The 27,958-nt window shown below is 42.8% G+C and overlaps 2 protein-coding genes across 4 annotated transcripts; both read left to right on the forward strand.

Annotated features, from left to right (window-relative positions):
- Positions 1–788: 788 nt before the first annotated feature.
- LOC136423922 (long-chain-fatty-acid--CoA ligase 1-like) lies at positions 789–15,718 on the forward strand. Of its 3 annotated transcripts, none has more exons than XM_066412319.1 (23): positions 789–807; positions 2,730–2,906; positions 3,660–3,774; positions 4,169–4,239; positions 5,765–5,866; positions 6,163–6,262; positions 6,677–6,849; positions 7,031–7,063; positions 7,362–7,413; positions 7,686–7,759; positions 8,045–8,122; positions 8,449–8,583; positions 9,101–9,183; positions 9,298–9,352; positions 9,538–9,633; positions 9,980–10,052; positions 10,192–10,280; positions 10,490–10,606; positions 10,830–10,883; positions 11,212–11,301; positions 12,037–12,141; positions 12,500–12,571; positions 14,902–15,718. In XM_066412319.1, the coding sequence occupies exons 2-23, from the start codon at positions 2,766–2,768 to the stop codon at positions 15,037–15,039; spliced, it is 2,046 nt and encodes a 681-aa protein (XP_066268416.1). In that variant the 5' UTR covers positions 789–807; positions 2,730–2,765; the 3' UTR covers positions 15,040–15,718. The 3 variants fall into 3 exon arrangements, with proteins under 3 accessions (XP_066268416.1, XP_066268417.1, XP_066268415.1); XM_066412318.1 differs by lacking the exon at positions 789–807 and adding an exon at positions 2,115–2,228; XM_066412320.1 differs by lacking the exons at positions 789–807; positions 12,037–12,141; positions 12,500–12,571; positions 14,902–15,718 and adding exons at positions 2,112–2,228; positions 11,846–11,956.
- A 3,395-nt stretch (positions 15,719–19,113) lies between these two features.
- LOC136424434 (alpha-2,8-sialyltransferase 8B-like) lies at positions 19,114–24,504 on the forward strand. Its single transcript, XM_066413034.1, has 7 exons — positions 19,114–20,777; positions 21,399–21,516; positions 21,904–21,990; positions 22,126–22,335; positions 22,887–23,064; positions 23,368–23,501; positions 23,967–24,504. The coding sequence occupies exons 1-7, from the start codon at positions 20,744–20,746 to the stop codon at positions 24,268–24,270; spliced, it is 1,065 nt and encodes a 354-aa protein (XP_066269131.1). The 5' UTR covers positions 19,114–20,743; the 3' UTR covers positions 24,271–24,504.
- The last annotated feature ends 3,454 nt before the right edge of the window (positions 24,505–27,958 follow it).

A 27,958-nucleotide genomic window follows, 5' to 3' on the forward strand; every position in this document is an offset into this window, starting at 1 on the left:
AGTCAGAACGTGCTGTAAAAACACTTGTCCGTTTTGGAGAATTGCTGAAGGCTATGGTGTCCTGCAATATATGACGGGAAAATTTGTGTTCTATGCAAAAAGACGTTTTTATTCATGTTGGAGTGTCACTAAATATAATGCATATACTAAGTAACCATAATTGACCCGTGGGAAATGGGGGTCTGCATAGGCGTCCGTGTATTTCTGTGTGTTTCTGCGATTGTCACTGTACTCAAGGCAACATAAAAATCATAGCGGGTGTTTCAGGGTTTAACTCAGGAGGGGGGGTGTTAGTCATAGAGCCGAGGAGTCGGCCAATGTAGGCCCTGGAAGCAGTCTGGCACCCAGGCTAACGTGTTCTGATTTGATAGTGGTAACCCGGTCTTCACCAGACTAACTACGCTGGCTGAATAAGGGTCAATAAGGACCAGTACATCAGTCCTGTGTTCGAACTGATGAGATTATGAGATACGTCTTTCAAAATGACTAAAGAATTCCCACCGGCACGAGTCTTTGTAATGTTGCCAGGCGGGTCAAAGTTCACATTTCACCAGCTGTTTGGCGCGAAGTCAACGTTCGGGTTACATAAGGGGTTTCGGCAATCTGCTTTAGCATTGTATTACCAAAACTTCTGGTACTCGATAAACCTTATAAGAGACACAGCTATCTAATTTGTTGAAGACAACACGAGACGGGAAAGCCCGAAGGTGAGAAAGCAGGTACGTGTCGGATTTTGCTCACCACAAACGACGGCTGACTGTCTGGGAATACGTGGCCGCTTTTGAGCCCTGAGCCAGTTTACCAAAGGTACGATAGACTTGTCGATAGACTTGTTGAAAAGTTTGGTTCAGTTTTTTTTATAGTTTTTGGTCATACTCCGAATCTTCTGCGCTAATGGCTGTCGCGAATAGGGGGTGGGGGTGGGGGGGCACGAGGATATGATCTGGTCGTATTGTCCCCACCCCTTTTTCTAAAACCACAGAAAGCAAGGGAGTGTGTGCCCTGATAGACGTTTTGAATACCGTCACGAGTTTTGAGTGTTTTTCTCCCACCGACCATGGAGTTTGGACCTGATAACAAGGCGGTGTTTGTTTTTTGTCAACTTTGGAGTTATTTCAGTCACAAGACTATTACTGGCAAGTTGCCCAACAATGATACGGTGATGTTGAGTATTTGTGGTGTCCCCACTCATGTTGTGCCAACTTCTTATCATTCTGTGCAGGCAAGCACAGCAGCACAGAGGTCTGGTTTTATTGTCTGAAAACACAGCAGTAGACAGATCCGGTTGTATCTGTTTGTAATTTGCATACCCCGTAAAACCGCTTCACAGCGTAGCACACCGAATTTGTTGTACTGAATAGTACAAGCTGTATATCTATACGGACCGATTTATCTGATCCACTGAGGTAATTGGGGTACAGTTCATTCCCCAAGAGCACAACATCGGGACCTGCTAGGGTTTCAAACTCCGTACCTACAGGTTCTGAGTCAACAACCATAAACACAATGCCGCAATTCTACCGTGCAATGGTTTTATTTACATTGTGTGGGCTTCACATACATGCCAACTTCGTTATCAAACTTCTTCGGGGTCCATACACTATTTTTAAAATGTAACGGTGCACGTGATATGTGAGAAAATGTTCCTGTTGGCCTTCTTGAATGGACCAACATATCTAGAAACCCTTCCTGTCCATATCTACGCTATGTCCTCGTTTGACACCGTGACATCAGGTCAAAAGTCACCCAATGGGTGCATTTTTTCTTTTAAAGGGACCGATCAAGAGAGCGCAAGTGGGTGAGGGTGTAGGTGAAAATGACAACAACACCAATCATGATCTAAAAAATGTTTGCAATAATTTAGTTTCAGGACTAAAAAATTGTCGCGAAATGTATAAGAAAAATGCTGAATTTTTTTAGACCTGGAAAAAACGTTCACTAACAAACCTTGCCACACAATCCCTGATGCCATACTGTTATAATACTTATACTAGTACATGCCCCTTGGTGGCTGTGGAGGCCTATCCCTTTATCATTTTTTACTCAGTGTACTCGTATCTATTTTACCACAACCCCACCACCATGTATCCGGTGCAGCCCCTTACCGCGCTGCTGGCTTCACACAAAAGAGTCAAGTTAAATACCCTTTAAAAATGTGGCCAGACAACTAGGCCACTCTTAAGGTTGCGGGGCCAAAATTTCAGAGAGGGGCACCAGACTTCTAAAGGGTAACTCTTCAACCGTTCTCTTGGCTGAGAGTAGTGAGTTGGCATGCATTCTAGACAGTATGACAGCATAACAGTGTAATAGATCGGTTTCACTGAGTAGCTTAGTCTCTAATCTAACTAGATTTTTGTCGCGATCTTTTTGGTGCTCGGGTTTGAACTTAAATCCACGGAAGACACTGTTTTCAGCTCTGCGGGAGCAACCGTTTGTAAGCATTGCAGGAAACAGTCCATAGAACGCAGGAAACCCTGTCCTCCTTTCAAAATGTTGCAACTAAACGTTGGAGGCAAAGAAGATAGACTAAGACTAGCTGTGAGTAGCAGAAGAGGGGGAGGGGTGTTACGTTTATTTTGTTTATCCAGTAATACAGTAGTAGTACGCCCTCATCTACCTAATTTTCAGACGCATGCCACGTCTCAGTGTCTTTTGTAAGAGTGACCGAAAGGAATGCCCTTTTATTCTGCACGACCGGCTTTTGAATTTATCATAATTGTACTGTTTAGACAACACACTCGGCGGTGGAATCCACAAGTACGGCCATGGAGAATATTCTAAACGTCTCGTCGACCAAGCTGGCGGCGGGCGCCGCTGCAGTGGCGGCGGGGGCTTACTACCTGGCCTCCCGCCCGTCTCCGGTCGAACCACCCTGCCCACTTGATCGCCAGTCTGTGGAGGTTGAGGTCAGTTCTCGAGTTGTTTTACTGAGATGAGACTTAAATAGCAGGCAAGTCAAGATCGTGCGAGCGTATGAGTAACTACGTGCATGTGTATGTATGTATGTATGTATGTATGTATGTGTGTATGTGTATTGTGTTTGTGTGTATGTGTATGTGTGTGTATGGATGTGTATGTGTATGTGTATATGTATTTTATAAGTATGTGAAGTCATGGTTATTTAATACCTTTTCATATTTTTTTGAGCCGGCGTCACGCTAGCCGAACTTTTCGATCTCTAGAGGGTCGCCAAATTTCAAAATCTACCCTGTCACTTTGGACGGGGCTCTGTGACCTATGATTCATGAACATCGGCCGGTCTTTAAACATTATCTCAGTGATTGAGAAGACACTGTCCGTATTACTGTCTAAAATGAGAGTGGAGCCTATTTTTCACTTGAAATCTGCCCCGTCACATTGGACGGGGCTCTGTGACCTGCGAACATTGGACCTTATTCAGGCCGGCCGAAAATGTCCTGTCAGCAAGCTCTCAAACTCGTCGGGCGAGCTATTTTTCTGCTGCGTGAATAGTTTATGAATGTTCTTTTTTGTCAGGCTATATGTACAAAATGGGCACGCCAAAGCGACATCGTATTCCTGATAGAAATATATACTCCGAGATTATACGTGCTGATTCCTGTTAAAATAAAGATGATTGATTGATCGATCGATGGGTCGATTAATCAATCGATTGATCGATTGATTGATTCCCGATGCAGGGCCAGGATGGAGCCCACATTTCCACCCGGTGCAAGGATGGGAAACTGCTGGAATACCTTTACGATGACGTCACAACCACGTACGAAGGGTTTCAGAGGGGTATCAGGTTAACAAGTACGTCTCTCTGCTTAACGTTATGTAACAAAATCATTCCAACTCAAGCTAGTCTTACTATAGTTTAACTAAAGTCTAAAGGCTTAATAAAGTTTAATCAAAGGTACAACTTACCGAAACTTCAGCCGCTACTTATGTCTTCTTCAGGATCAATGACCCATCACTTTAGCCACGTGAATTGCAGACACGTGACTATAGTTCTTTGAAGTCTATGCCGCCTCCCTTCCTGCTTATACGTACCAACACAGAAGCTTTTGTACTATAGTAATCAACAGACATCACTTTTAAAACTTTCAACAGTTAAAAGAGCATCGTTACAGATCATAAATCGTACTACTTTGTTCTTGCAATGTGTTAACAACATAACTTCTTCTATTTATCATTTTTTACACAGACGGTACGGGACGCTGCATTGGTTGGCGAGCAGTACCACAGGAACCATACCAGTGGATGACATATCAACAGGTGTTATATGTATTGCTTAATATCTGTAGGCCCCTGTGACACACTAGCCTGGGTACCGTCCTTCGTAGTAGCCGTTGGCTCAATCGTTTGGCTTGATCCGTGGTTAGCAAGCGAAGCGATTGAGCCCGCGGTCACTTAGCCTGGGTGCCATCCTATTTCTACCGGGGCTCCTACATCCGATCGCTACCCTATAAAATGCTTAGGGTAGCGAATGTAGGAGCCCCGGTAGAAATAGGATGGCACCCAGGCTAGCGGTCAGTACGGAGGATGGTACCCAGGCTAGTTACATATAGCCAACCATGGCCTCCCGACCTACTCCCGACCATGGTTGGGAATTAGCCGTGAGCAATGTCTTCTGTGGTCCGGAGTTGGTAGGCGAGGTTGCCTGCTAGTCTACACCAACGGACTATATTCATGTATTCTTAAATCGAAGTTGGGAAAGTCTTTTTCTGCTTGCATGCGATCAGAGGAGCTAGAATAGGATGGATTCCAGGCTAATCCCAACCCCGCGCCGACCTTGGTTGGGGAGTGGTCGGCAACTATGTCGTAAGAAGGTCCTGAATGTTCGACACTTTGAATGAATTACTGTTCGACCTGACACAGGCTATAGCTACCGGATCCCAATGAAATAACGTAACAGTAGGTGCCCTTTTAGGACGAGGTCTCAGCACAAAAGGATAAAGCTGGCGATCCTTGACCTCACAATCGATGTCATCAGCACAAATAATCAGAGAAGAAAATCTTTCGTAAACAACATAGGCTATCTGACCCCACTCAATATCACGTGGCAGTATTTGCCCCTTTAAGGACAATGTCTCAACACAAAAGAAGAATGATGCTGGTTTTTCACCTCACAGTCGGTGTCATCAGCACAAAAGAATCAGAGAAGAACATCTGACGAAATCAACACAGGCATCAGCAAGCTTCAGGCTTCATTGACCTTACGTGACTTATAAAGGTCGCGAAACACAGAATTTATCCGCGGCAGTAGTTCGGGTATAGATCAGTTCTTCTGTGCACGCCAGCGAGGCGGAAAATGCGCCGAACAGTAGTTTTGAGCCTGTATATATAAGTTGGATTTTGAGTTTTGTTCGGTCGGCGTAAATTTGCGCCTGAATACTACTAGTACTGTTAACGCCCAACTACTGGGCAGCTGCAGTTCACATGACATCCGCTGAACGTCATGTATAAAAGGGCATCAGAAGGGAACAAGCCGGTAACTTTTAGTTCGTTTCTCATATTTTATAGATTGCACCCTGAACTCAAACATACTATAGATTTTTGTACCTTTCTTGTTCACCGTATCATCAATAGAAGCCCCGAAGCTTCTCACTTTGAGGTAAATATCCATGTGAATTCCGATGGGTGAAATACTGTGTTCTGCTACCTCAACAACCAGATGGTAGCCTTGATTGTGCAGCGCTGATTTTGCTTGCCGTAAGGTTACTCAAGGACAATATAGCCGTAGTCTTGGGGATGTCTTCACTTGTTCTTTTGCGGTGATTGTAGATTTTCTTTGTTTTAGGTGCACGAGAGCGCCCTCCGGTTCGGCTCGGGTCTGCTGGAGAAAGGCCTCTCTCCCGGACAGGACACCTTTGTCGGGATCTTCTCCCAGAATCGACCAGAGGTTGGCAAAACATTGATTTTATATTGCAACACACATTGATGTGAATTACCTAGGTAAAACGTTTTTTCAGTTGCCACAATTTTATCAATTTTCACTTTTTTTATCACGAACGTAACTGCCATCCAACACAACAAAAACAACTCAACGCATTTTAGGCCGTCTCTAAAGTCTTATTCAACCATGATGACCAATCACGAGCCCTGACATGGCGTCATCAGTGGGTCAAAGAAGTCTGTAGCGTCCCCCGTCCCGTACCCTGATGACCTATTTCACAACACTCCAATGTTTTTTTCCAGTGGGTGATTGCTGAGCAGGCATGCAGCGCCTTCTCCATGGTGGTTGTTCCTTTGTACGACACGCTGGGACCACAGGCCATCAAATTTGTCATCGAGCAGGGTGAGCGCTAACATTGACCGTAACATCAGGTCCAAAGAGGACAAGATTACATTTCTTTGGCAGTGGTAGATGTTACAACATGATTCTGTGGGTTTCCCCTTTTCATAGAACAGTAAGTTTCAAAAAGCAGCAAAATCAACTCCAAGGTACTAAAGTATTGATATTGTTTTGAGCATATCTGTCTGTGTGTTTCCAAGTTGCAGTTTCTGTATGTTCTGCCAGACGGTGCTTACCGTCTGATGTCTTTGATTGCTTTGTTCACTAAATAATCATATGCATGTTCTTAAAGGAGCACAATCAAAGTGCGACAGTCTTAGGGTTTGAAATAATAAGATGTGGAGGACACTGATATGCGGTGATGATGATGAAGATGATGAAGATGATGAAATGATCGACGCTTCTGCTATCTTCCAGGAAATCTTCACACCATTGTTTGCGACGTGGAGAAGAAAGTGGACTCCATCCTCGACATTGCGCAGGATGTGTCCGTGGTCAAGAGAATCGTGGTCATGGAAAAGATCAATGACGAGCTCAAGAAACGAGCCACTTCATTGGGTATTGAAGTCATGACGTTTGATGACGTGGAGGTACGGACCTGTTTCGTCATTGATTCATCAATCAATGAAAATTCTTCACACGTATATACTTGAATGGTACTTTTTTGTTGTATAGAAGGGTGAAAGGACCAATTTGCTTGTTGGAAATTTTATAAGAAATTTAAAAGTGACATCTTGACCTGATCATATCAGTTTCTTTCTTATCAAACAGGAAGCTGGAAGGAGAAACCCACACGACGCTGTTGTAAGTTACTTTTATTACTCATTAATTTTGTCAATTATACAGGTACGTGTGATACATGTGGTTTGGTTACTAGTAATACTAATATATACATTGCAAGCGAGACAGTGTTGTTATAAAGTTTAAAAAAATCATCACACACCTGGTTCTCCATCTGATTGGTCAATAGTAGTCACGTGGAAGTATTTTAATCCTGTGGACCGTTGAACTACTCAACATACAATACTGACCCAGTCCCTGATAGAAGCAGCAGTCCCTTTCGTTGTTTTCAGATATAAATCCCTGTCTCTCTTTTTATTAGCCACCTCGTCCGGAGGACTTGCTGACGATTTGCTACACAAGCGGCACTACAGGTTGGTAATGTGAACCGTTGCATCTTTTAATCAACAACTTTAGTTATTAAGAAATAGTTGAGCTACTTTAGTTTGGTAAAGCCTACCGTCTTCTCTGTTGGTCCATTGGCAAAGAAGAGCTACGAAGTTGAATGTTTGACAAACCAAGGACATTGTATTACATAGGACACACGAAGCCTTGAGTCTCCTATCAACGATAGCTACCAATGACACAAAGGTCACTACATTGGTACAAATGGTCTGGATCACAAATTGTTTCCCATTCTTTGCAGGATTACCTAAAGGCGTGATGCTGACTCACAAGAACATCGTCACGAACATCAGTGCCGTGCTGAAACACGTAGAGGTTGGTCACCATTTTGATGACGTCATGGAAACTGTTGATCGCCATCTTTGATTACATGAGCACATTTTTGGGATGAACAAAGCCACCATGAAGAGTCACCACTTAAGCCAAGGCACCATATATAACACACCATTTACACTTGAACAATGAGCCATATATGAAAGTTTATGAAAGTACAGACGAACGAGCACTTATCAATAAGTGATAAAGGTAACTATCAAAAGGCTTTTATGTTGTCTTGTCGGAATGTTCATAATAAGATTTCTGTACTCTCCTCTCTTTCAGGGATACCTGAACCTGGGGCCTGATGACATGCATGTTTCCTACTTGCCTCTTCCCCACCAGTTCGAGAGATCGTTACATGTGAGTATTGTAACAACATGCTTGTTTAACCGTTATACTAGTGAACAACAATATAACTTATGCAAATGTGACGTAAATGTATCCAAGTCTGTACAAGAAGGAATAGTTTGTTGGCCGTCGGCAATTGTATCGAATCTCTGGGAACCATGACTTGCCTTGATTTACCCTTCTTTAACTTTGACGAATTCATAGTATACATGCAACATGTATAGAGTGTTAGAGTGTTATATGATATGATAAGAAAAGACTTAAGCACTGTTACGATTGCATTCATTTTCTTAAGACTGTAGACGACAGCTCTATCATTTTCTTGTGTTTTTTTCTAGGTTATGTTCTTCATGACCGGTGTCCAGATCGGTTTCTTTGGTGGTGACGTCAAGAAGCTGTTGGACGACTTCCGGGAACTGCGGCCAACTATCTTCCCGTCTGTCCCGCGACTGCTCAACAGGATATTTGACAAGGTGATGATCCTTCTTTGATTGTTGTCTTGAACTTGGTAACGTTACTGTAAATTCAGAAATGTTCGCGGGGATTCAATTTCGCGGTAGGGAGAAAATTTAGTGTTCGCTGTGGTTTTCAGCTCGCGTTTGAAACAAAAGTAGCGCTACAGTCACACAACGGTACGGCTTTTCGCGGTGATTCAGTGGGTTCGCGGAAAAGAGTTCACCGCGAAAACCGCGAACATAAAACCACCGCGAACGTTTCTGCATTTACAGTAGTATTTTTTTACCTTTGCTCTGCGTTTGTATACTATGCTTCTTTGACTTGGAGCAGCTGGTATCAGTCTCTTTTGACTTTCGTTCTGATTGGGTCTGAAATCTTTGATTTGTCAAATTTGTTCAAATCCAAGATTCAACTGTTAAGTTATTACATGGGGGGCTTCGTTTCAATCTACAGCACGTTATCTTTCTTGTTTTGTACATTTCTTTTACTACATACAAATAAATGAAGTCAAATAAAAAATCTAATCTTTCGTAGGTACACGCGGGAGTTCAAGGTAGCGCTATCAAGACCAAGTTGCTGGAAATTGCCTTGAGGAGCAAAAGTGCGGAAGTCAAAAGGTAAGATTGGCATTATTGTCTTCATAAGGACATGATGTTAAGGAAATTAAGTATTGTCTTAAGATACAATCTCAACACAAAATCATCAATCTAATGTCACTCTTCATCTTTCAGAGGGATTGTCCGACGCAACAGTATTTGGGACACTCTGATCTTTGGCAAAGTCCAAGTAAGTTCTTCAACATTCTGACCACAACATAGTCGATTCCTAAAACATCTTTGCGTCAATATATTGATTTTGTTTATTTTCGTATAATCAAACAACGTGTACAGTTGTATAGGTTGTATTGAAATATTATCTTTAAATCCTAGATGCAAAAAAATCACAAACGTATTCATACCTTCTGTTTGTAGAATCTTCTGGGCGGTCGTGTGAGGGCTATAATCACAGGATCGGCTCCCCTGTCTGAGACAGCTATGACATTCCTAAGGGCGGCCATTGGCTGTACGGTAAGCTGTTTACCTAGGCCTGCCAATCTCCAGTACCATAAATGAATTTCTTTATGGAGAAGACTTTGAATTTGCTCCGACACAAGATGAGTGAACTCACCAAATTTTAGAACAGTCCTCTGATCTCCTGACAACACTTTACGTTTGGTACCGCATTCGTTACTCGAGTACTCCTTGTGATTTCAAATAGATTGTAATTTATACATTTTGTCTTTCATAATTTCATTTCAAAGTAGCATCGACCAACTGCATATCAAGCTCTTGGTAGATTAATTTGTAGAAAAGCTCAGGCCATCAGAATATAGAAAATAGCAAACAAACGAACATCCTACCTATTATTTACCAGGTGTATGAAGGATACGGACAGACAGAGGCGAATGCCGGGGTTTCCTTTAGCATGCCTGGTGACCACAGCACCGGTGAGACATTATGAATTTTCTTTCTGCTTTCTAGAAATGCATCAATCATATTTCAATCGTACGGTATCAATGTTATGTCATGCTCGTTGATTTTGATATGTCCCTTTATACTAGCCAACATTGCTCAAATTTCCTTAAGGTCACGTTGGCTCACCGCTGACCTGCAACCTCGTGAAGCTTGTGGACATCCCCGAAATGGACTACTACACCAAGAACAACCAAGGGGAGGTAAGGGTCCTGTTTTGACGAACGATCTACACGCTTTCAGTCAAGATCATATGCTGTAAATGAAATATGAATAAAATGTGGAAAAGTCGTTTCTTTAGGTGTCATTTATGAATCTTCACCAAAAAAAAAGAATTTCAGATTATTAGTATTAGAAATCAGAAGACAAGACAACATTTTTTCCCCATTGAGTATTGTTATCCTAATGACAGGTGTGCGTCAAGGGCCCGAACATTATGAAGGGATATTACAAGGCCCCCGAGAGAACAGCAGAGGCGCTTGATGATGACGGCTGGTTGCACACAGGAGATGTCGGGGAGTGGCTGCCGGTATTGATTGATTTATCAATTAATTCCTTTATTCCTTCCTTCCTTCATTCATTCATTCATTTTATGTGCTCATGTTCTTCCATTACAATTTCCTTCAATTTCAAGTTCGGTTTACATATTTGTAATTCCTTTGACATTGGCGCATTTCCATATTCATTGAAGGCTCGGATAAAGTTCTCTGTAGACTTATGTTTCATTGGTCGATTGTTTTGTATCATTTTAGAGTGGCGTTCTCAAGATCATTGACAGAAAGAAGCACATTTTCAAGCTTGCACAGGTAAACCATTTCTGTTTCGTCCACATGGTTTTGATGGGGGCATCCTGTCACTCGCTGTCCGAAATATCACGTGATGATCACAAATCCGAACATGCTTATTATGTGTTTGGTCACGTGCTTACAGTAATTGGACATTTACACTGACAAAGGGGGAATGGCTAGCAACCCCTCCCTGTAAGAATATACCCTGCTACAGAAACAGCAAGGACACTTGCTGACCAGGCACTAGAAGGTGAACAACAATACCTGACAACGGCTAGAATGACAATCGAACTTTTCTGTTAGTTATAAAAGTTTACTGATGCATTTTATTTTGTACCGATACCAGGGAGAGTACATTGCTCCTGAGAAGGTGGAGGGCATCTACACGAGCAGCCCACTGGTGGCGCAAGCGTTTGTTTACGGAGAGAGCCTGAAGGTTAGTTGATAAAAAAATATTGTCTTTTAAAAAAAGGGCCCCTGTCACACAGTCCGGTCGTCTTTGTTGGTCCTCCGATTTAAGAATCGACAGAGGGTTGAGCGTTTTTCCCCTTGAAAATCAGCCCTGTTACAATAGGCGAAGCTCGGTCGATTGTCGGGGAACTCATAGATGAATCCTTCATGAGATGGCACCACCTATTGGACGCTTGAATGAATAATACTGCCTTGATTTGTGTCATTTATTCTCATTTCTTACTCAAAGACATGACTATCCGAATATTTCTTTACCATATGAACTATGATAAGAATATACCAACTTTCGTATTTTCTTTGATGCATTTTATGATTAACTCTACTAAACCTTCTATTGGCCGTTATTATATATCTGTTGGCGTTATTATTTCACCAGGCCCGTTCACTCAGACTATGTTTTTGTGTGTGTCGAGGCCTTACTTTAACAGATACGAGGATACATGCATGTAGTACGTGATATATTTTGAACAGGCTGCTAAACGCGTTCATCTGGTGGTGTATATCCCTAGGCGTCGTGTGTTGGTATTTTCGTCCCCAACGCCTTATTTGTCATCCCCTTTATCATTTCACAAAACCTGTTCACAGACTGTGAGCATGCGCAATGAGGACTGAGATATTGTAAAAAGATACGAAGATACAAGTATAGCGTGATACATTTGAACAGACTGCAAAAGACGTTCATGGTGATGTATATCCCCAGGCCTCGTGTGTTGGTGTTTTCGTTCCCGACCCCGAGGTGCTGCCTGGTTGGGCCAAGAACAATCTGAACCTGGAAGGCACAATGCAACAGCTGTGCAAGAATAAGGTGATTATAACTTTGTACACACAACACTAATTCTTCAAATTATCATCCTTTCAGAGAAAAAGGGTAATCTCCAAGAAGATCCTACGGTAGCAGGACAGTATCTATGGGTTGAATCTATATCCATTTGCCACCGTATGATCTGCGGCAGAACGGTGGCAAATGGAATATTGTTTCGGCCCATAGATACCTTCCGGCCAGCGTATTATCTGCTTTGAAATTAGAAACAAGTGACGTGGTCTATAGAATTTGAACTTTGACGACGATATGGCTCTTCGAACTTTGAATGTACGACATATTTTGCAACGAGATGCTATTTATTGTACTTCTAACTTTGTTCTTTTGACGCTTTCCTCGTCAGGCTGTAAAGAACGCTATTCTGGAAGATGTGATAAGTCTGGGGAAACAACGTGGACTTTATTCCTTCGAGCAGGTACGTCATCATGATGTAGTTTTGGAGACTTTATTTTCATAGTCAAGTCAAGTCAAGTTTATTGCACAACAATTGCATCAGGTACAATGTACGGCAAATAACATGGAATATTAACAACTACGGACTATCTACAGCTACATGCAAAATTATTCAACCCCCCTTGCTTTTTGGACATTTTGGCAAATTGAGGAACTTTACAACTGCATGATATTACTAAATCATATAAGTGATGAACAGATATGTTATTACAGTCTGATACCACAGCAAAAGTTAAGATTTTTTTCATAGTCCATCCAAAATAGCAACTTTCACACAAATAGTACGTTGCAAAATTATTCAACCCCCTATGAGGGGTTGTCTTTATTACTTAGTGCAGCACCCCTATTTATCTAAAAGCTGAATTCACTTGATGTAGACGTGAACGATAGCTTGTCACAAGCTTCTGGCAGTGCTCTTTGGGAATTTCGGCCCATTTCTCGTGGGCAATGGTCTCCGGCTAGCAATTTTCTGAGGTTTACGTACCGCAACAGCTTTCAATAGATCCAACCCAAAATTCTGAACTGATTTTAAGTCTGGAGACTGTTATGGGTACTCAAGAACCTTCCAGGTTCTTTTTCTGACCAAACATGTGGATGTCGATGTGTGCTTGGGGTTATTGTCTTGCTGGAATGTCCAATGACGCCCCAGCTTCAACTCCTTAACGGACCTGGCGACATTCTCGGCCAGAATTTCAGCAGCCACAGTGATATTTCTTAGAAGACAGGTGGACAAGAACCATATGATTACTGTAAAAGTCCTGAAAAACAATTTGGCTGAAGGAGAAACTGTTCTTTCAGTGGACACAGTGCGCTGCACACCTCATGCTGAAGAGCTCAAGGCCAGAACCCCAAGACCCACACCATTGCTGAAGCCATGCCCCAAGAAAAGTTGCCTCCAGTATGCTCAAAACAACCTACTAATGCCACAGTAGTTTTTGGACACTGTTATATGGACTGACGAAACAAAAAAACTTGTCCTCTTTGGTCCTTCGTGTCAGAGGTATGTTTGGCACAGGAAAGACTACGCATACGCAGAGAGGTACACCCTGCCCATGGTGATGGGTCTGAGATTCTTTGGGGGTGTTTTGCTTCTAATGGCACTGGGAATATCCACCGTGTTGAAGGCATCATGAAATAAAACCAGTACTAGGATATTCTGGCCAGGAAAGTTACCAATTCCGTTAGAAAGTTGAAGCTGGGGCGTCATTGGACATTCCAGCAAGACAATAACCCCAAGCACACATCGACATCCACATGTTTGGTCAGAAAAAGAACCTGGAAGGTTCTTGAGTACCCATAACACTCTCCAGACTTAAACCCAGTTGAGAATTTTTGGTTGGATCTGAAGACAGCAGTTGCGACACGTAAACCTCGGAAAATTGCTGAGCTGGAGACCATTGCCTACGAGAAATGGACCGAAATTCCCAAAGAGCACTGCCAGAAGCTTGTGACAAGCTATCGTTCACGTCTACATCAAGTGAATTCAGCTTTTAGATAAATAGGGGTGCTGCACTAAGTAATAAAGACAACCCCTCATAGGGGGTTGAATAATTTTGCAACGTACTATTTGTGTGAAAGTTGCTATTTTGGATGGACTATGAAAAAAATCTTAACTTTTGCTGTGGTATCAGACTGTAATAACATATCTGTTCATCACTTATATGATTTAGTAATATTATGCAGCTGTAAAGTTCCACAATTTGCCAAAATGTCCAAAATGCAAGGGGGGTTGAATAATTTTGCATGCAGCTGTATACTTTATTTTCATATGTGGGAACCCCTCGACGAGATATTACGAAGTTATTTTTCAATGAAGGCAGATAACTATTATGCAGCAGAGCCGTATCAAGTATAGAGTTAAACGTGCTTTATCATCATATCAAATTTTGAACTGTCTCATCGGTCTTCTGTGGGTATTTCACGGCCCATTGAAATCTGACATGCGTTGACCGTTCGGAAACGTGGCGTCAGAGGTGGGTCAAAGGTTCCCGGAAGTCGATACCGGCCCCTGCTCCGTTCAACAAGAAATTGTCACGTGCTACCTGTTATATATATATATATATATTGAGAGAGAGAGAGAGAGAGAGAGAGAGAGAGAGAGAGAGAGAGAGAGAGAGAGAAGGGAGGAAGTGAGAGAGAGCGGAGGGGGAAAGAGGGGAAGGAGGTAGGGAGAAGAGAGGGAAAGAAAGAAAGAGAGAGAGAGGGGAACAGATGATTTATTGTTTAACAAAACTCTGGCATCACAAGCTGCTGAATTGTGTTTTTAAAGCGCTTTCCTTTTTATATTTACAGGTGAAGGACATCCACCTGCATCCTGAGCTCTTCAGCCTGGAGAACGGCCTGCTCACCCCCACCTTCAAATCTAAACGTACCACTCTCAAATCAACATTCTTGGCACAGATTCAAGAAATGTACGAAAACCTGGCCTGAACAAATCCAATCAGCTAAATATATACATTAGCGTGTCCAGCAAAGCTTAAACCACGAAAACGTGTATGTCTATTCTTCCCGTTTCCCTTAAACTCTAAACTAAAGCTCTGAATTAAACATTCCATTCACAGATCCAACAAATGCACGAAGATTTTGTCTGAAATTTTGTCTCCATTCGATCATTTACATATTGGATATTTGGTGTCAGGTTACGGATTAAGAATGAAAAGATGTCACTGTACATTTGCACATTGTTAGAAATGTCATGTGGGAAAGTTAGAAGTTTAGAATGAGTAAAGGGCTGGAACTGTATTTTTGTAGCACTACTGTTGACGTAAAATATATTCATCACCAAGGGGTTTAAACACGAAAACGTGCACATCAAATCCGTTCTCCAAGGTGTAGGTGAAAGATTGACGCTGCAATACAGTGCAAGGCCATGGTGTTTTATCACGGGGTATTTTACTCTTTATACTGGTATATTATACAATAACTGTCTTTACAAGAATTACATAATGGTAATAAGATAAAGTTATTTTAAGATTTATATGCTAACATTGGTGATAAATATGCTCCAGTTGAGATCGTTTATAGCAATAAGGATGCTGCTGATATTGTTTATTCCAACGCATATGCGATACTAATATCAATGCAAGAATAAAGAGAAAACTACAACGACTATGAGTCTGATATACCGGATTTTTTTGTTTATGAGTCATGTGGCGTCAAAGTCGAATTGTTTTATGAATATCATGTGTCTATCTTTCTTCAAACGAACAAGCTTCACATAAATAACAACAAAAGACGTCACTACCAGTACACAAACCGTCAAGAATTGTCGCAGCAAAACCTAGAATTGTCCATTGTCTTGCATAGGGCTCGGGTAAATGCGTTGACAGTGCTGCATGTGCATTATTGTCAAGTAGCTTCAAGCCAAGAAAACTAAGAGGATGATCATGAATAGGGAGTGACTGACACAACTTTATATATAGTAACTACTCTTACATTAAGCTGAATGTAATTGTCGATCAATGTAACTATGTGAATTTGGCAGAAAATTTCAAGAACTCCCTGACACGCTCCCACTAGTACGAAATTGGACACCACGTAAGAAGGTCATCTGTCATCAACCTGCGTGCTGGGATGCCAGGCCGTACTAACTAGGTATAGAGTAACAGGCGGGCGTCCACAGAGTATGCGCGGACGGATTCCTGTACAATTCTGGGAATTCTTGTAAAACGGGCGTAAAATATACTATTAAGCTCGCTCCTGAAGCTTCACCAAAAAATGTAAGAATTTTATGGAAGTAGGGATTCTAAAGAGCCATTCTGGACACTCAACGCCACCATTTCGGCATCCAAGGAGGTTCTCTGGGGTTTTCTATAACCTCTTTAAATGAACCTCTTTGACAAAACAATAACCTCCACCAGGCCTTCCTACGGGGGTAAGGGATCGTAAAACTCGGCAAAAAACGGATGATAATTGGCTAGGAGAGTCAGTCCGCGGGAAGGTCAACCCCTTTGGTAGCCAAACTCCCCTGGCAAAGTCAGTCTGGTACAGACTAGCAGAAAGGGTATATACGTATATGTATATGCATGGCGTCATCAGAGAAAGCAATCTGATCGGCTGCGTGGCCAGATATTTCCCGCCAACGTCCCAGCGGACGCTATAGACACGCGGCCTTCAATAAGGGCTGGAATGCACTCGGGTAATGCAGTCGAAACCCTTAATTCACGAAGCAGCCGGTATTTATCTATAAGTTTTGATGTCACTTGCCAACGCAACGCCCTGTCGTCGAGCATTCAAGTTCTGTTGGAATAACGCTGAGGCATATTTCCTGACAAGAATATTACGATCAAGGCTTATACGTATGCGGACTAGGTACAATTGTTAATCTCCAAGCAGATCTACACGGGGCGCGAAAATCGTATCGTGCCGGTTAGTAACCTCGTTCAGGCCCGTCTTAGCGCAGATCCTTACGGGGCTGGCTGGACCCTCTCTGGCTGACTGGACCTTCTCTGGCTAGCATATACGATTTTCGCGCCCCGTGTAGATCTGCTTGGAGATTACAATTGTTACTATGATGGAATTTTCACTAACATTGTGTCACAACCCAACGGAGGTCACTTACTCAGGGTACCATTGTGTAAGACATTGCAAGAACTGGTCGGACAAGTAACACAACTAACTGAGCTTATCCTTAACTATCTTTGACACACCTTTGACAACAAAGTTTGGTCAGAGAAGAAGAGGTCGTTGTTTTCTAGCACTTGGACATCGTCTTGCCTTTCAAAATCACGTCTTGGTGCACTTATCGAGTTGCTGCCCTGCAAAGTGACCAACATTGTTAGGAGAGCCGGACACGCATATGTGCTCGCTTGTCTTCGACACATCCGGATTCACCGGGGGCAAGATGTTGGACTCAAGTAAGATTTAGAGATAGCAGTCGTCAGGTAAGTGACCTTTAGCCTCGAGTCATCATGGGAGGGTGGTAGTGAAAATGCAGTTTTAGTGTTCGAGCATGACTGCCCTTTTAATTGATCCAGAACACTGAATGGTGGCAAAATGGATGAGGAAATAATACTTTTCAAGGTGAGGTGAGCACGTTTGTCAAAAATCGCTAGAACAACGATTGTATCATTTGGCAAATCGGGTTTGGTGAGAGAGTATGATTTTAAATGACAGATAAAGGGGCCTTGTCAGCAGGCACTGAGAAAAACAACACACAGAGTGACAGGCGGGAACAAGTGGGACATGGGTATACAAAGACACAAAAAGGGCACAAAAGACATAAAAGGGCAAATTTTAGTTGTAATCCCCCATTTCACGATTCACCACGTCCCTCACAAAGTCAATTCCAAGGCCGTGGAAGTCAACAAATGCACGGTCTTTGGATATACCTGCACGTGGGTTAAGCTTAAAAGAAACAGCAGACACAGTTGTGAAAAAAATATCCCCATATATATCTATAAAAATCTAACTTATAGATTTGCTTTCCTTTCAGATCAGACTTGACAGTAGATTTATCATGAATGGAAGAATGTTGATTCGTGAAGAGGTAGATGAAGAAATCGGCGAAGGCGGGAAAACGTTTTCGATGATGGACGGTGCAAGAGGCATATTTCTCTGTGCCCTATCGTCTGTGCTTATGTCGTTTTCCTCAGAATTCATGGCATTAAGCCACAGGGAGGGAATACCTACTTTTCAGATCATCCTCGTCTCAAGATTGGTTCTGTTTCTATCTGTTCTACTTCTCCTGCCGTTCCGCAAACCGCCGCTAGTGGGCGACAACCTACACAAGACCGCCATGTTGGTTTTGACCGCAGCAACACACAACATCGCGATTATATTGACGTACATGTCCTTCATATACGCTTCCCCTGGGATCGCGTTTGCTATTCTCCAAGGATCGTTACCTCTCTTCGTGACATGTTTTGGGTTCATATACCTTAAAGAAACTCTCCGTCTTATAGACTATTGCGGGGTCTTTCTTAGCGTTTGTGGGGTTATCATCGTTGGGGTAGGTATGGGACAGGAGGGCGCGGAAACATCAAAGCAACTCGTGGTGTCAATCACTTTACCGCTGCTCGCTGCCATGGTTACAGCGCCATCTATCGTACTCGTGCGATCCCTTGTAGTTCTTGAAGTGGCCGGGCTAACTATTGTAATGTACATGGCATCGAATGGAGTGCTACTTTTATTGATCATGACGTATGAGTTAGAGACTCCTGTTTGGGTGATGTCACTACAAACTGCTGGTTACGTCACAGGAACCGCTCTATGTCAGTCGGCTGAAGTTTTTATCTTTTATGTAGGCGTTCTAAAGTTAGAAAAAGCAGCAATAGCTACTTCGATTAACATGATCGTGATACCCATGACAATGTTGCTGGACGTCATATTCCTGTCCAATGTGCCTAGTCTGCTCAAAATGGCGGGTGCGGCGTTGGTGCTGGTGGGGACTGCCACGGTCTCTGTCTGCACTTGGTGGATGCACCGCCAGGAGGGGCGACACAGACGTTTCCGAGAACTGTTGAATTTTCCCGCCAAGAAGGGTGGTTCTTAGTGGTTCCCTATAAGCTGGAATCCAGTTTATCGTCGTTAGGCCGGGATATCTTCGGCCAAGGTTTGTTTCGGAGCGCACAAAGCTCAATGCCGCCTGGGTAATCGTCTACATCCGGTGGCTGTTTCACGGGGTGGGAGCTTCGCGCTGCAGTCCGGAGTTTGATTGGCCTTCGAGGATACGCCGTAGCCCATGAAACTACTACCGGGTGCCAAAGGTACATCTGCGGCGGAAAGCGCCTTCTGCCCCGTAGAGCACCCGGCCTAAAGACGAAAGAGTGGATTGCAGGTTAGGTTCCCCGCTAATCTTCTATCTTTGATCATGACAATGTATTTCGTGTATTGAACTTCCGAAGAAAACGTATACTACACACAATGGCGATAGGATGATCTGGAAAGATACGAAGACTCGCTAATAGCTCCATCGTCAGTATGAATTCATCGACCTAAGTCAAATGTCCCTTTTGCGCAAGGTAGATACTTGTTATCCAACACGTTTACTTTACTTTACGTGTTACCTTCATATAAGTGCCAGTGGACTAGCCCCCTGCTGCAGTGATTGCACCACAGTGTGGCCCAAGGGCTATGAAACGGAGATGGGCACCGCCCTATACATCAATCATGGTGTGGGAGGATTTTAACTTTAACTTAACTTCATATAAGAAGATAGACCATGACGATGCCAATGTTGTTGGTATGATGTTAGCTTTCGCACTGTGACTGGTACAATCTTCTGCATGTATACAATCATGTAGACACGTTAAGTATGAAAGTTATCATAATAAAAGATTGTTGCATTGGTCCAGTGATATAGTACATGCAAAATGAAACCCTTGTTTACTTATGTCATTGATTTTCAGTCTCCAAAAGTTTCACAGGCCCTTGATAAATCAAAATCGTAAAACATTTTCGTATGTCTTTAAAACAAAAGTTAAATAAAGAGTAAGAAACATACTTCTGATTTGAATGACTGATTTATTGCCTACAATTCCCCAAGCGTTACTAGTTTTGGCAGAGGCCGCTTCCGTTTCAGTTACAAGGCCGCGTTATAGAACACAAATGGGCAACGCCCCTGAGGCGCCGCCAAAATTTACGAACCTGTTCTTCCACCGTCACCAAGTGACACGAATGGTTAGGCCGTGACCCCACAGACGCATTGCTGAGATCTGTACACAAATCACGTCTGTGCGTATTAAAGTTGATTAAGAATACTATAATTAGATATTACACTATACAATATAGTCATGTTTTGTAGACATATCTAACCTCTGCAAAGTTGTAGTTGATATTTACGGCCAACGAAGCTTGCAAGGATCATTAAAACACACAATCAATTGTGCGTTGAGCTATGAAGGTCAAATGTCGTTTGTTGGGCGTTTTTTCGCAATGTTTACATGTATGTGGCAGTACCAGTCAAGGCTTGTTACAGATCCAGTGTATATAACGTTATGTCGAATATGCCGCACGATATCTTTTGTCATATGATGTTTAACGAGGCTAGGACAGAACCAAATCACCAATAAAGATCTAGGGCAATCTTTTTCGCAAGAAGACAGTTGAATTTTGTTTGTTTGAGATCCACTTCTGCCCCAGGAATGGCTTCAATTTCCTGCTGAAAAACCTGTCACGAGCCCAGCTCCAAAAGATGCTGTCACGGCACTTCACACGTCTATGGCAAGGTAGGAATTTATCTATGGTTTATGGTAATAGTATAGGTATATTTCATTTTCTTTGTGAATGCATATTTTGTTCTCGCCAGGGACACAATTCGTCCTTGGCCTAACGTTACTTCGTGGTCAAACTATGTTTTCTGTTGACGTGATTAGAATAACATCATGCCTCTTTGCTTAGTAATCTGACTTGTATTTTCTAACAATATTTTTCTGGCCAACTTTAAGGCTTATAAGCCATTGACAATAGCCTGTGGCTTACTGGGAGCTTTAGCCACGTTAATCTGATGAGTGCCGTATTGTATTTTCAACGGTATGTAAAGCGTGTGTGTCTGTGTGTTTGTGTGTGTGTGTATGTCTGTGTGTGTGTATGTCTGTGTGTGTGTGTGTGTGTGTGTGTGTGTGTGTGTTTGTGTGTGTATCTGTGTGTGTTTGTTTGTGTTTATGTCTGTGTGTATGTGTATGAATGTGTGTGTGCGGGGGGGGGGGAGGTAATCTCCATGCAGATGTTAGGTAGAAGATCATCAGTTTTCTTATGACTGCGAGCCTTTTCTGTCAGAAAACGCAACGATCTTTGACCACATTATAAATTTGGTGATAAACGTAAAATGTTGACTGTTTTTGTTTCAGAAACTACTTTCCACCTGAATATTAAAAGAAGAAGAATTTTAGCAATCACGATTCTCTTCATGATCATTGCTTTTATGTGGGTGAAATCTTCTGGCTACCAAGTATACACAAAGACTAGGTGGGGCATGTTTCCTTATACACATTTATGCCAGCATAAAGGTTTTTCGAGGATTTTTTCAACAAGAACCAAATACTTTTTTAGTATGAAAGTATATCTACACTGCTGGAAAATATTAGTATTTTTCAAATTTGTGGCTACATCCCTCTTCAGGTACGAATGACCAATCATTCATGTCACGTGACCTTACAACCTCGTGACGTAAACAGTCACGTGTTATTCCTAGCTAAAGTGTTAACACCAATATCTTAATGTAGCTTACACAGATAATAGGCAAATCACACTGTAAACAGTAATTAAGATTGTCGGAGGCCGACAAACTTGTCAAAATACAGTCTGTATAATTATCGACGTTTCTATAAACTGAATCCTCTTCGATCATTTCAGAGACATAGATCCCTTAGCCTCAGCTCCGAGGCTAGTGGCAGTCAACAAACCATGGGCACAGAACAAAGCGGAGTTTTTAAAACTCAAGTAAGTAGCGTCGATTCTTCCTCTGGGTTTCACCACGAATTGAAGTGTAGATTTGTTGGGTAATCATCCTTAGATCTGTTTGTTCTGAAAGTTGATTTTCAAATTACATTTTTTTATGTTTGCAATTTTCTACAGGGATGTTTTGAGATCCAGTTTGAGGCAGATGATAGCTATAGTACAAGTCAGTAAAGACGTTAATCTCATACGTCGATGTCACGAGACCCATCAGTGCCAGGGGGTTTCCCCGTTACGTCACTACGGCACATGCGCACTGGTGGGCAGCAGTGGGATCCTCCTAAACAGCAGATGCGGGGACGAAATTGATGCGAGCGACTTTGTCATCAGGTAGTAGTCTTTTCAGGGTCGAAAGAAAATTGTAATTCTACCAGTGTCCACCAGACTACATTTCTGGTGGGAACTTCTTAAGCCCTCTTTCTTTTATAATTAATTGCAACATAAAGGTACGTTGGCAATTATTTTTAGCAACACCTCAGGAACAATGTCATCTTTTAGTATTGCGTCTGGTTTGAATCTTATTTTGACTTCTGCTTCAGGAAGAGTCCGTGAATTCATTCTCAATGGAACTTTTGTATCTTTAGTTCCAGGCTATTCACGCTGCTGAAGGGCTGTTATACCCGCTAAATAGATGCGAATACAAATGCTATGGTCAAATTTTCTGTTGGGTGACAGATAGCAGCTCTCTTGGGCTTAGACAGACGTGGTGTAGCTTTGGGCCCTATAGTAGCTATGTTTTAACCACAGGGGGCATTTTTGTTGGAAACTTTGGAAAAAGATTTCCCAACAAGGGAGCGAAGGCCTTTCGTGATTTTCGACATTTTGCAGCTTTTTATTGTTATACACTGATTGTAAACAGCAAATTTATGCTTTGTTTCCAGGTTCAATCTGAGCCCTCAAAGCGGCTACACAAAGGACGTGGGGGAAAAGTCGTCAATGATGGTTCTCAACACAGTCATGTCCGGATGGGTGGAAGGATCCATTAACGGTGCGGGGGTGGCACGACCGAGGAAGGACAGCAAAATTGAAACAGCAAACAATACAATCTTGTTCATTCCAGTAAGTACATAACTGTGCTGAAACCAGCCTGAGGATGAAATTCTTCGAATAAGGCTGATCGTGGTTCTAACTGTGGATACGCACTTAGATGCATTGTGGGCATGTGTCATAGGTGAAAGCCCCTGAGACATAAACAAACACGGCTGTGCATGTATAGAGCATGGTCAGGACAATATTCTCTTGTTACTGAATATGTGGTTATCGAACTATATTTATGAGTTCACTCATTGCTCGGCGATAGTCAATATATAAAAGACCTGTACCAAACTACACGAAAAATGTTTTGATTCATATATATCTTAGAAGTCGCGATCGACCACGTACTATCTACAACACAGCAGAAGTTTGGAGCAAACCCTGAGAAAACAGGGTATAAATGTTATTGTCGCCATGGGGGTACCAACCGCCGAACTTACACGGGACGAGAGGCGCCGACAGTAAGTGTGAATATCTTTTCCATTGTTTTTCTCCTGGCAGTCTTTTAGGCTACACAGATATGATTGCTGACTTCATTTGGCAAAATGAGTAGTAGCAAAATGCTGCCGTTCTGTTAAGACAAAAATTAGATACCGGCTTTGATTCCTTTTGAAAGCTGCCTCAAAATGACATGTATATTTTGAAACAATGATAATGTCGTAAAGCCACAAAATGAGATTTTTCCGCACTCTTGCTGTCTTATTTTGGGATAATCAGAGGGTGGCATCATTAAAGATGACAAGTGTTTATTTTTCGTTCCATTTTCGTCCATTTCGTCCATTTCGTTCCATTTCGTACTTTCGGGGGACCGTATAGGGGTGCTACCGTCCTCTCCCAAAATTGAAGGATGCCTACACATGTAGACTGAAGTATACATTGAAATTAGATCCCTTTTCCAATGTTGTTGTCTTTTTTCACCTCTCTAGGATTTGGGAGGTACTGGACAAGGATCACAACGATGAGGACATGCCGTCAACAGGTCTACTTCTAGTTGAAATCGCCATCACCCTTTGTGACCGCGTGCGCCTGTACGGTTTCTATCCGTTTGCCCGTGACCAACAAAACCATGTCGTTCCCTACCACTACTGGGACAACTTCACCTCTGTCGAAAGTGTTCTCCAGAAAAGAAAGCACCCTCACAATTTTGCATACGAATTTGAACTACTTCGAAACCTCCACAACAAAGGAGTCATTGAGCACAAAATTGGCCCTTGTAATAATAACCTGTAGCAATATCCGAGTGTTCCAAAAAAAATGGAAGTTACGCCAGTTTTCTACGCCATCTTCGGAAACTGTACAACATACTAGTATCAAACGGAGTAACCTCTTGAAAAAAGTATAGAAGTTAGTTTGCTACACAGTCTTCTGAAACAAGACAGCCTATCTAATCTCCAAGCAGATGTTTGTTTGTCTTGGTGCGAGTCCAATTATGTGAATATTGCAGAGTGGCAGGATGTAAGGTGGAATTGTAAAAGTATACTTGTTTCCATATATATCATATATATGTTTGCGTGTGTGTGTGTGTGTGTGTATAGAGAGAGAGGGGCAGAGAAAGAAACAGACAGAGAGAGAGAGAAAGGCACGTCTCACCACAGACTGACAGAAACTGAAGGGAAAAGTGTCCGATTTCGTATGCTATTCACGTCTCACCACAGACTGACAGAAAGTGAATGTCAGAATGACCTCGCCACAGACTTACAGGAAGTGAGGGTCAAAATGGCCTCACCGCAGACTGACAGGAAGTGAAGGCCAAAATGACCTCACCGCAGACTGACAGGAAGTGAAGGCCAAAATGGCCTCACCGCAGACTGACAGGAAGTGAAGGTCAAAATGGCCTCACCGCAGACTGACAGGAAGTGAAGGTCAAAATGACCTCACCGCAGACTGACAGGAAGTGAAGGTCAGAATGACCTCACCACAGACTGACAGGAAGTGAAGGTCAGAATGACCTCACCACAGACTGACAGAAAGTGAAGGTCAGAATGACCTCACCACAGACTTACAGGAAGTGAGGGTCAAAATGGCCTCACCGCAGACTGACAGGAAGTGAGGGTCAAAATGACCTCACCACAGACTGACAGGAAGTGAGGGTCAAAATGGCCTCACCGCAGACTGACAGGAAGTGAAGGTCAAAATGACCTCACCACAGACTGACAGGAAGTGAGGGTCAAAATGGCCTCACCGCAGACTGACAAGAAGTGAAGGTTTAAAAGGTGCCAGAATTAGTGGCATAACCGATCACACGTCTAACAACAGTGAATTCAGAATCAAACACCGTTATTAGTGGTAGGAAGCAGAGCTCGTTTTATTTCAAACAAGTTTCATACAGCGCTGTGGTGTTGGAGTTAGAGTTGTGCCCATGTGTAGGCTTGTTAATCATGTGGCTTTACCCGACTTCTTGGCACCATGAATTCTAGAGCAGATGATACTTGCCATGGGGTTGATTGCCGAGTTCAAAACGAATAGCACAACTAAGCATCCAGGCCCTGTCACCAATAGACACCTAGCTACGCCCAAATGGCATGTCATGATGACTGCTACACGAGGTAAGGTCCATGAAATAAATGCCACCACTGCATGTATCATCATTGCCTTTGCCCTGCGTACGCCTTTCTCGTATTCTCCTTGCCATGGTTGCTTTTCCCCAGGTTTCTCTCCTGTCGACTTTTGAGGGCTCTGAAAGTGCTGATATTTGTGAAGGTGATGATGCTAGCTAGTATGAGGAACATGGTTACTACTACGCCAATGAGGGGTGTGTGGTAAAGACCGGAACAGCTTTGCGTCGGTGCATCCAAACAGTTCAAGCCAAGACCGGGCAAGGCAAAGAGCAAAGACAGAGCGAGCCACGAAGAGACTATAGCTGCACGTGCATAACGTTTTACATCATCGGCATGGGTGTAGAAGAATATAGGCTTCTTAACGGCAACGTAGCTGTTTATCGACATGAGAGATAGACCTGATACTGACATTGCCTGGCTAAACATCAGAAACGTCAGACTATTCATTATTCCGTGATTTGTGCTTGGTTTTACCACGGATGCTATATAACATGGAAGTCCTATACCAGACAGAAGATCGCAAATTGTCAGATTTGCTGTGAAGAGGTAGACCAGTTCGTGAATTTGTCGTGTTCCGATGATCCTCCGGAGCACAGCAGCGTTGCTGGTGATGATGAAAAGCGCCACCATCAGGCAGATGATAGCACTACCTGCGCCCAACACCACTTGGTCCACGTAGGCGGAGCATACACCTTCAGCCTGGTCGTAGGATAAGTTCTTGTTTTGCAAGTGCCATAGAACACAGTCGAGCGGGCTACTGAACTGTGTCTCTTCGTGGGGCATCGGATAGGCAGGGTTGTTCTTCGACATCTTTTTCATCGGTCAGTCAGAACGTCTATGGTGCCTTGGAGAAGCCGAAAGGTAAACCGCAGCTGTCCCTTTGGGAGATTGTTATCAACTCAGCTGTCTGCAAGCTGGATAAAACAAATATGACATACAGTTTGCAAGTGATCATTGCCCTTATTTTCCTTGTCTCTTTTGGCATTTGGTGAAATGGTAAACATGCATCCACAGACGTGCTACCAAAAACAACAAGAGTTCGGAGACCTCGTATCTCTGATTATGCAAATGACTTCTACATTTGCATAATCTATGCTTGGTCATGTGCACCTTTGATTAACTTACACAGGTCACAATGTTGACGGTCCAACCATTACCACTAGAATACTAGATATGATGAAAATCCGTCTTTCCTTTGTTCAGATATTCTCCTTGGAAGATTTTGACCACAATGTCCATGCAGTTCCAGACCAAGCTAATAGGAGCCCAAACCTAAACCACTTCTTCCTTACATCATAAGCTATCTGGCACCATGAAAATAAGACCATAGCATGTCCAGGTAAAAAAAATACAGAAAATGAACGTGCTGCTGCAGTACCAGGGTCACATACCAGGGGGTCAAAAATCAATCTTGACCTTCGTCTTCTCAACACCTACCCATACACCAAATATCATCGTAATCCATCCGGAGGTTCTTGAGTTGTGCTGACTACAAAAATCCACACGCACACACACACACGCGCGCGCACAGACACGCCCAAAACAATATCTCCATTTTTCATGGAGATAAAATGTACATACAAATGGTGTATGATTATGATATATTTATCGAACCAAGGAGGTTAAAACCATCAATTCACCACATGTGCAGCCTCGGAGGCAGTCAAAGACAGGCCCGCTCATTTTTGTCATCCTCAACAACTTTCGTTTTACCTTTTATCAATATCAGGCATGTTGAGAAGTTGCTGTCTTGCAGTTAAAATCGGAGTATCGGATGGATGTTTGGTCAACGTTGCATCAGAACGCCATGCGTTGCTTACGATTTCTCCTCTGAACACATCTACATGGAGGTGTAAACGGGATATTATGTCATACCTGGACCGCGAAAACGTTCGATACGGGCGTTCCGGACCGGGTGAGAAATATGGGGCGTTCCATATCACCCGAGTACTAGCGCGACCACGGGTAGGATCGCGACAAAGAAACACCCACCCACCCAGCCAGTCATACAACCATCCACAAAGAGCGCCGCAAACATGACCATCCCGGTGGAGGCAATTAAGTAGATTATTCTAAAACAAGACACAATGTACGAAGCTCTAGGCATAATCGATCTGGACCCACGCCAATTTGGCAAGAAATGATATATCATTAAATGATGTACGCTACTCAGCCTCACCTGGACTCTATGATCAGTCGGGAGTTCTGGTAGTCAAATGAAGACTCGTCACAGGATTAAACCGCCTCTTGGCGAATGACCTTTCGGCTTTATATTCAGGCCGGATGTGAAATAAGGAAATTAACGGGATGATTCAGATGACCTTTTCTAGTTACATAGGTGTGTAGCGGCTGGCAGAAAT

This window comes from Branchiostoma lanceolatum, chromosome 18, assembly GCF_035083965.1.
Source record: "Branchiostoma lanceolatum isolate klBraLanc5 chromosome 18, klBraLanc5.hap2, whole genome shotgun sequence".
Taxonomy (NCBI): Eukaryota; Metazoa; Chordata; class Leptocardii; order Amphioxiformes; family Branchiostomatidae; genus Branchiostoma; species Branchiostoma lanceolatum.

Excerpts from the sequence above, each read along its gene's own strand:
- LOC136423922 (XM_066412319.1), top strand. The coding sequence starts at position 2,766 with ATGGAGAATATTCTAAACGTCTCGTCGACCAAGCTGGCGGCGGGCGCC. Across the intron at positions 4,240-5,764 it reads AGTGGATGACATATCAACAG|GTGCACGAGAGCGCCCTCCG; the intron begins GTGTTATATGTA and ends TCTTTGTTTTAG. Across the intron at positions 8,584-9,100 it reads TCAACAGGATATTTGACAAG|GTACACGCGGGAGTTCAAGG; the intron begins GTGATGATCCTT and ends AATCTTTCGTAG.
- LOC136424434 (XM_066413034.1), top strand. The coding sequence starts at position 20,744 with ATGCTGTCACGGCACTTCACACGTCTATGGCAAG. Across the intron at positions 21,991-22,125 it reads GCGGAGTTTTTAAAACTCAA|GGATGTTTTGAGATCCAGTT; the intron begins GTAAGTAGCGTC and ends AATTTTCTACAG. Across the intron at positions 23,065-23,367 it reads ATACAATCTTGTTCATTCCA|AAGTCGCGATCGACCACGTA; the intron begins GTAAGTACATAA and ends TATATATCTTAG.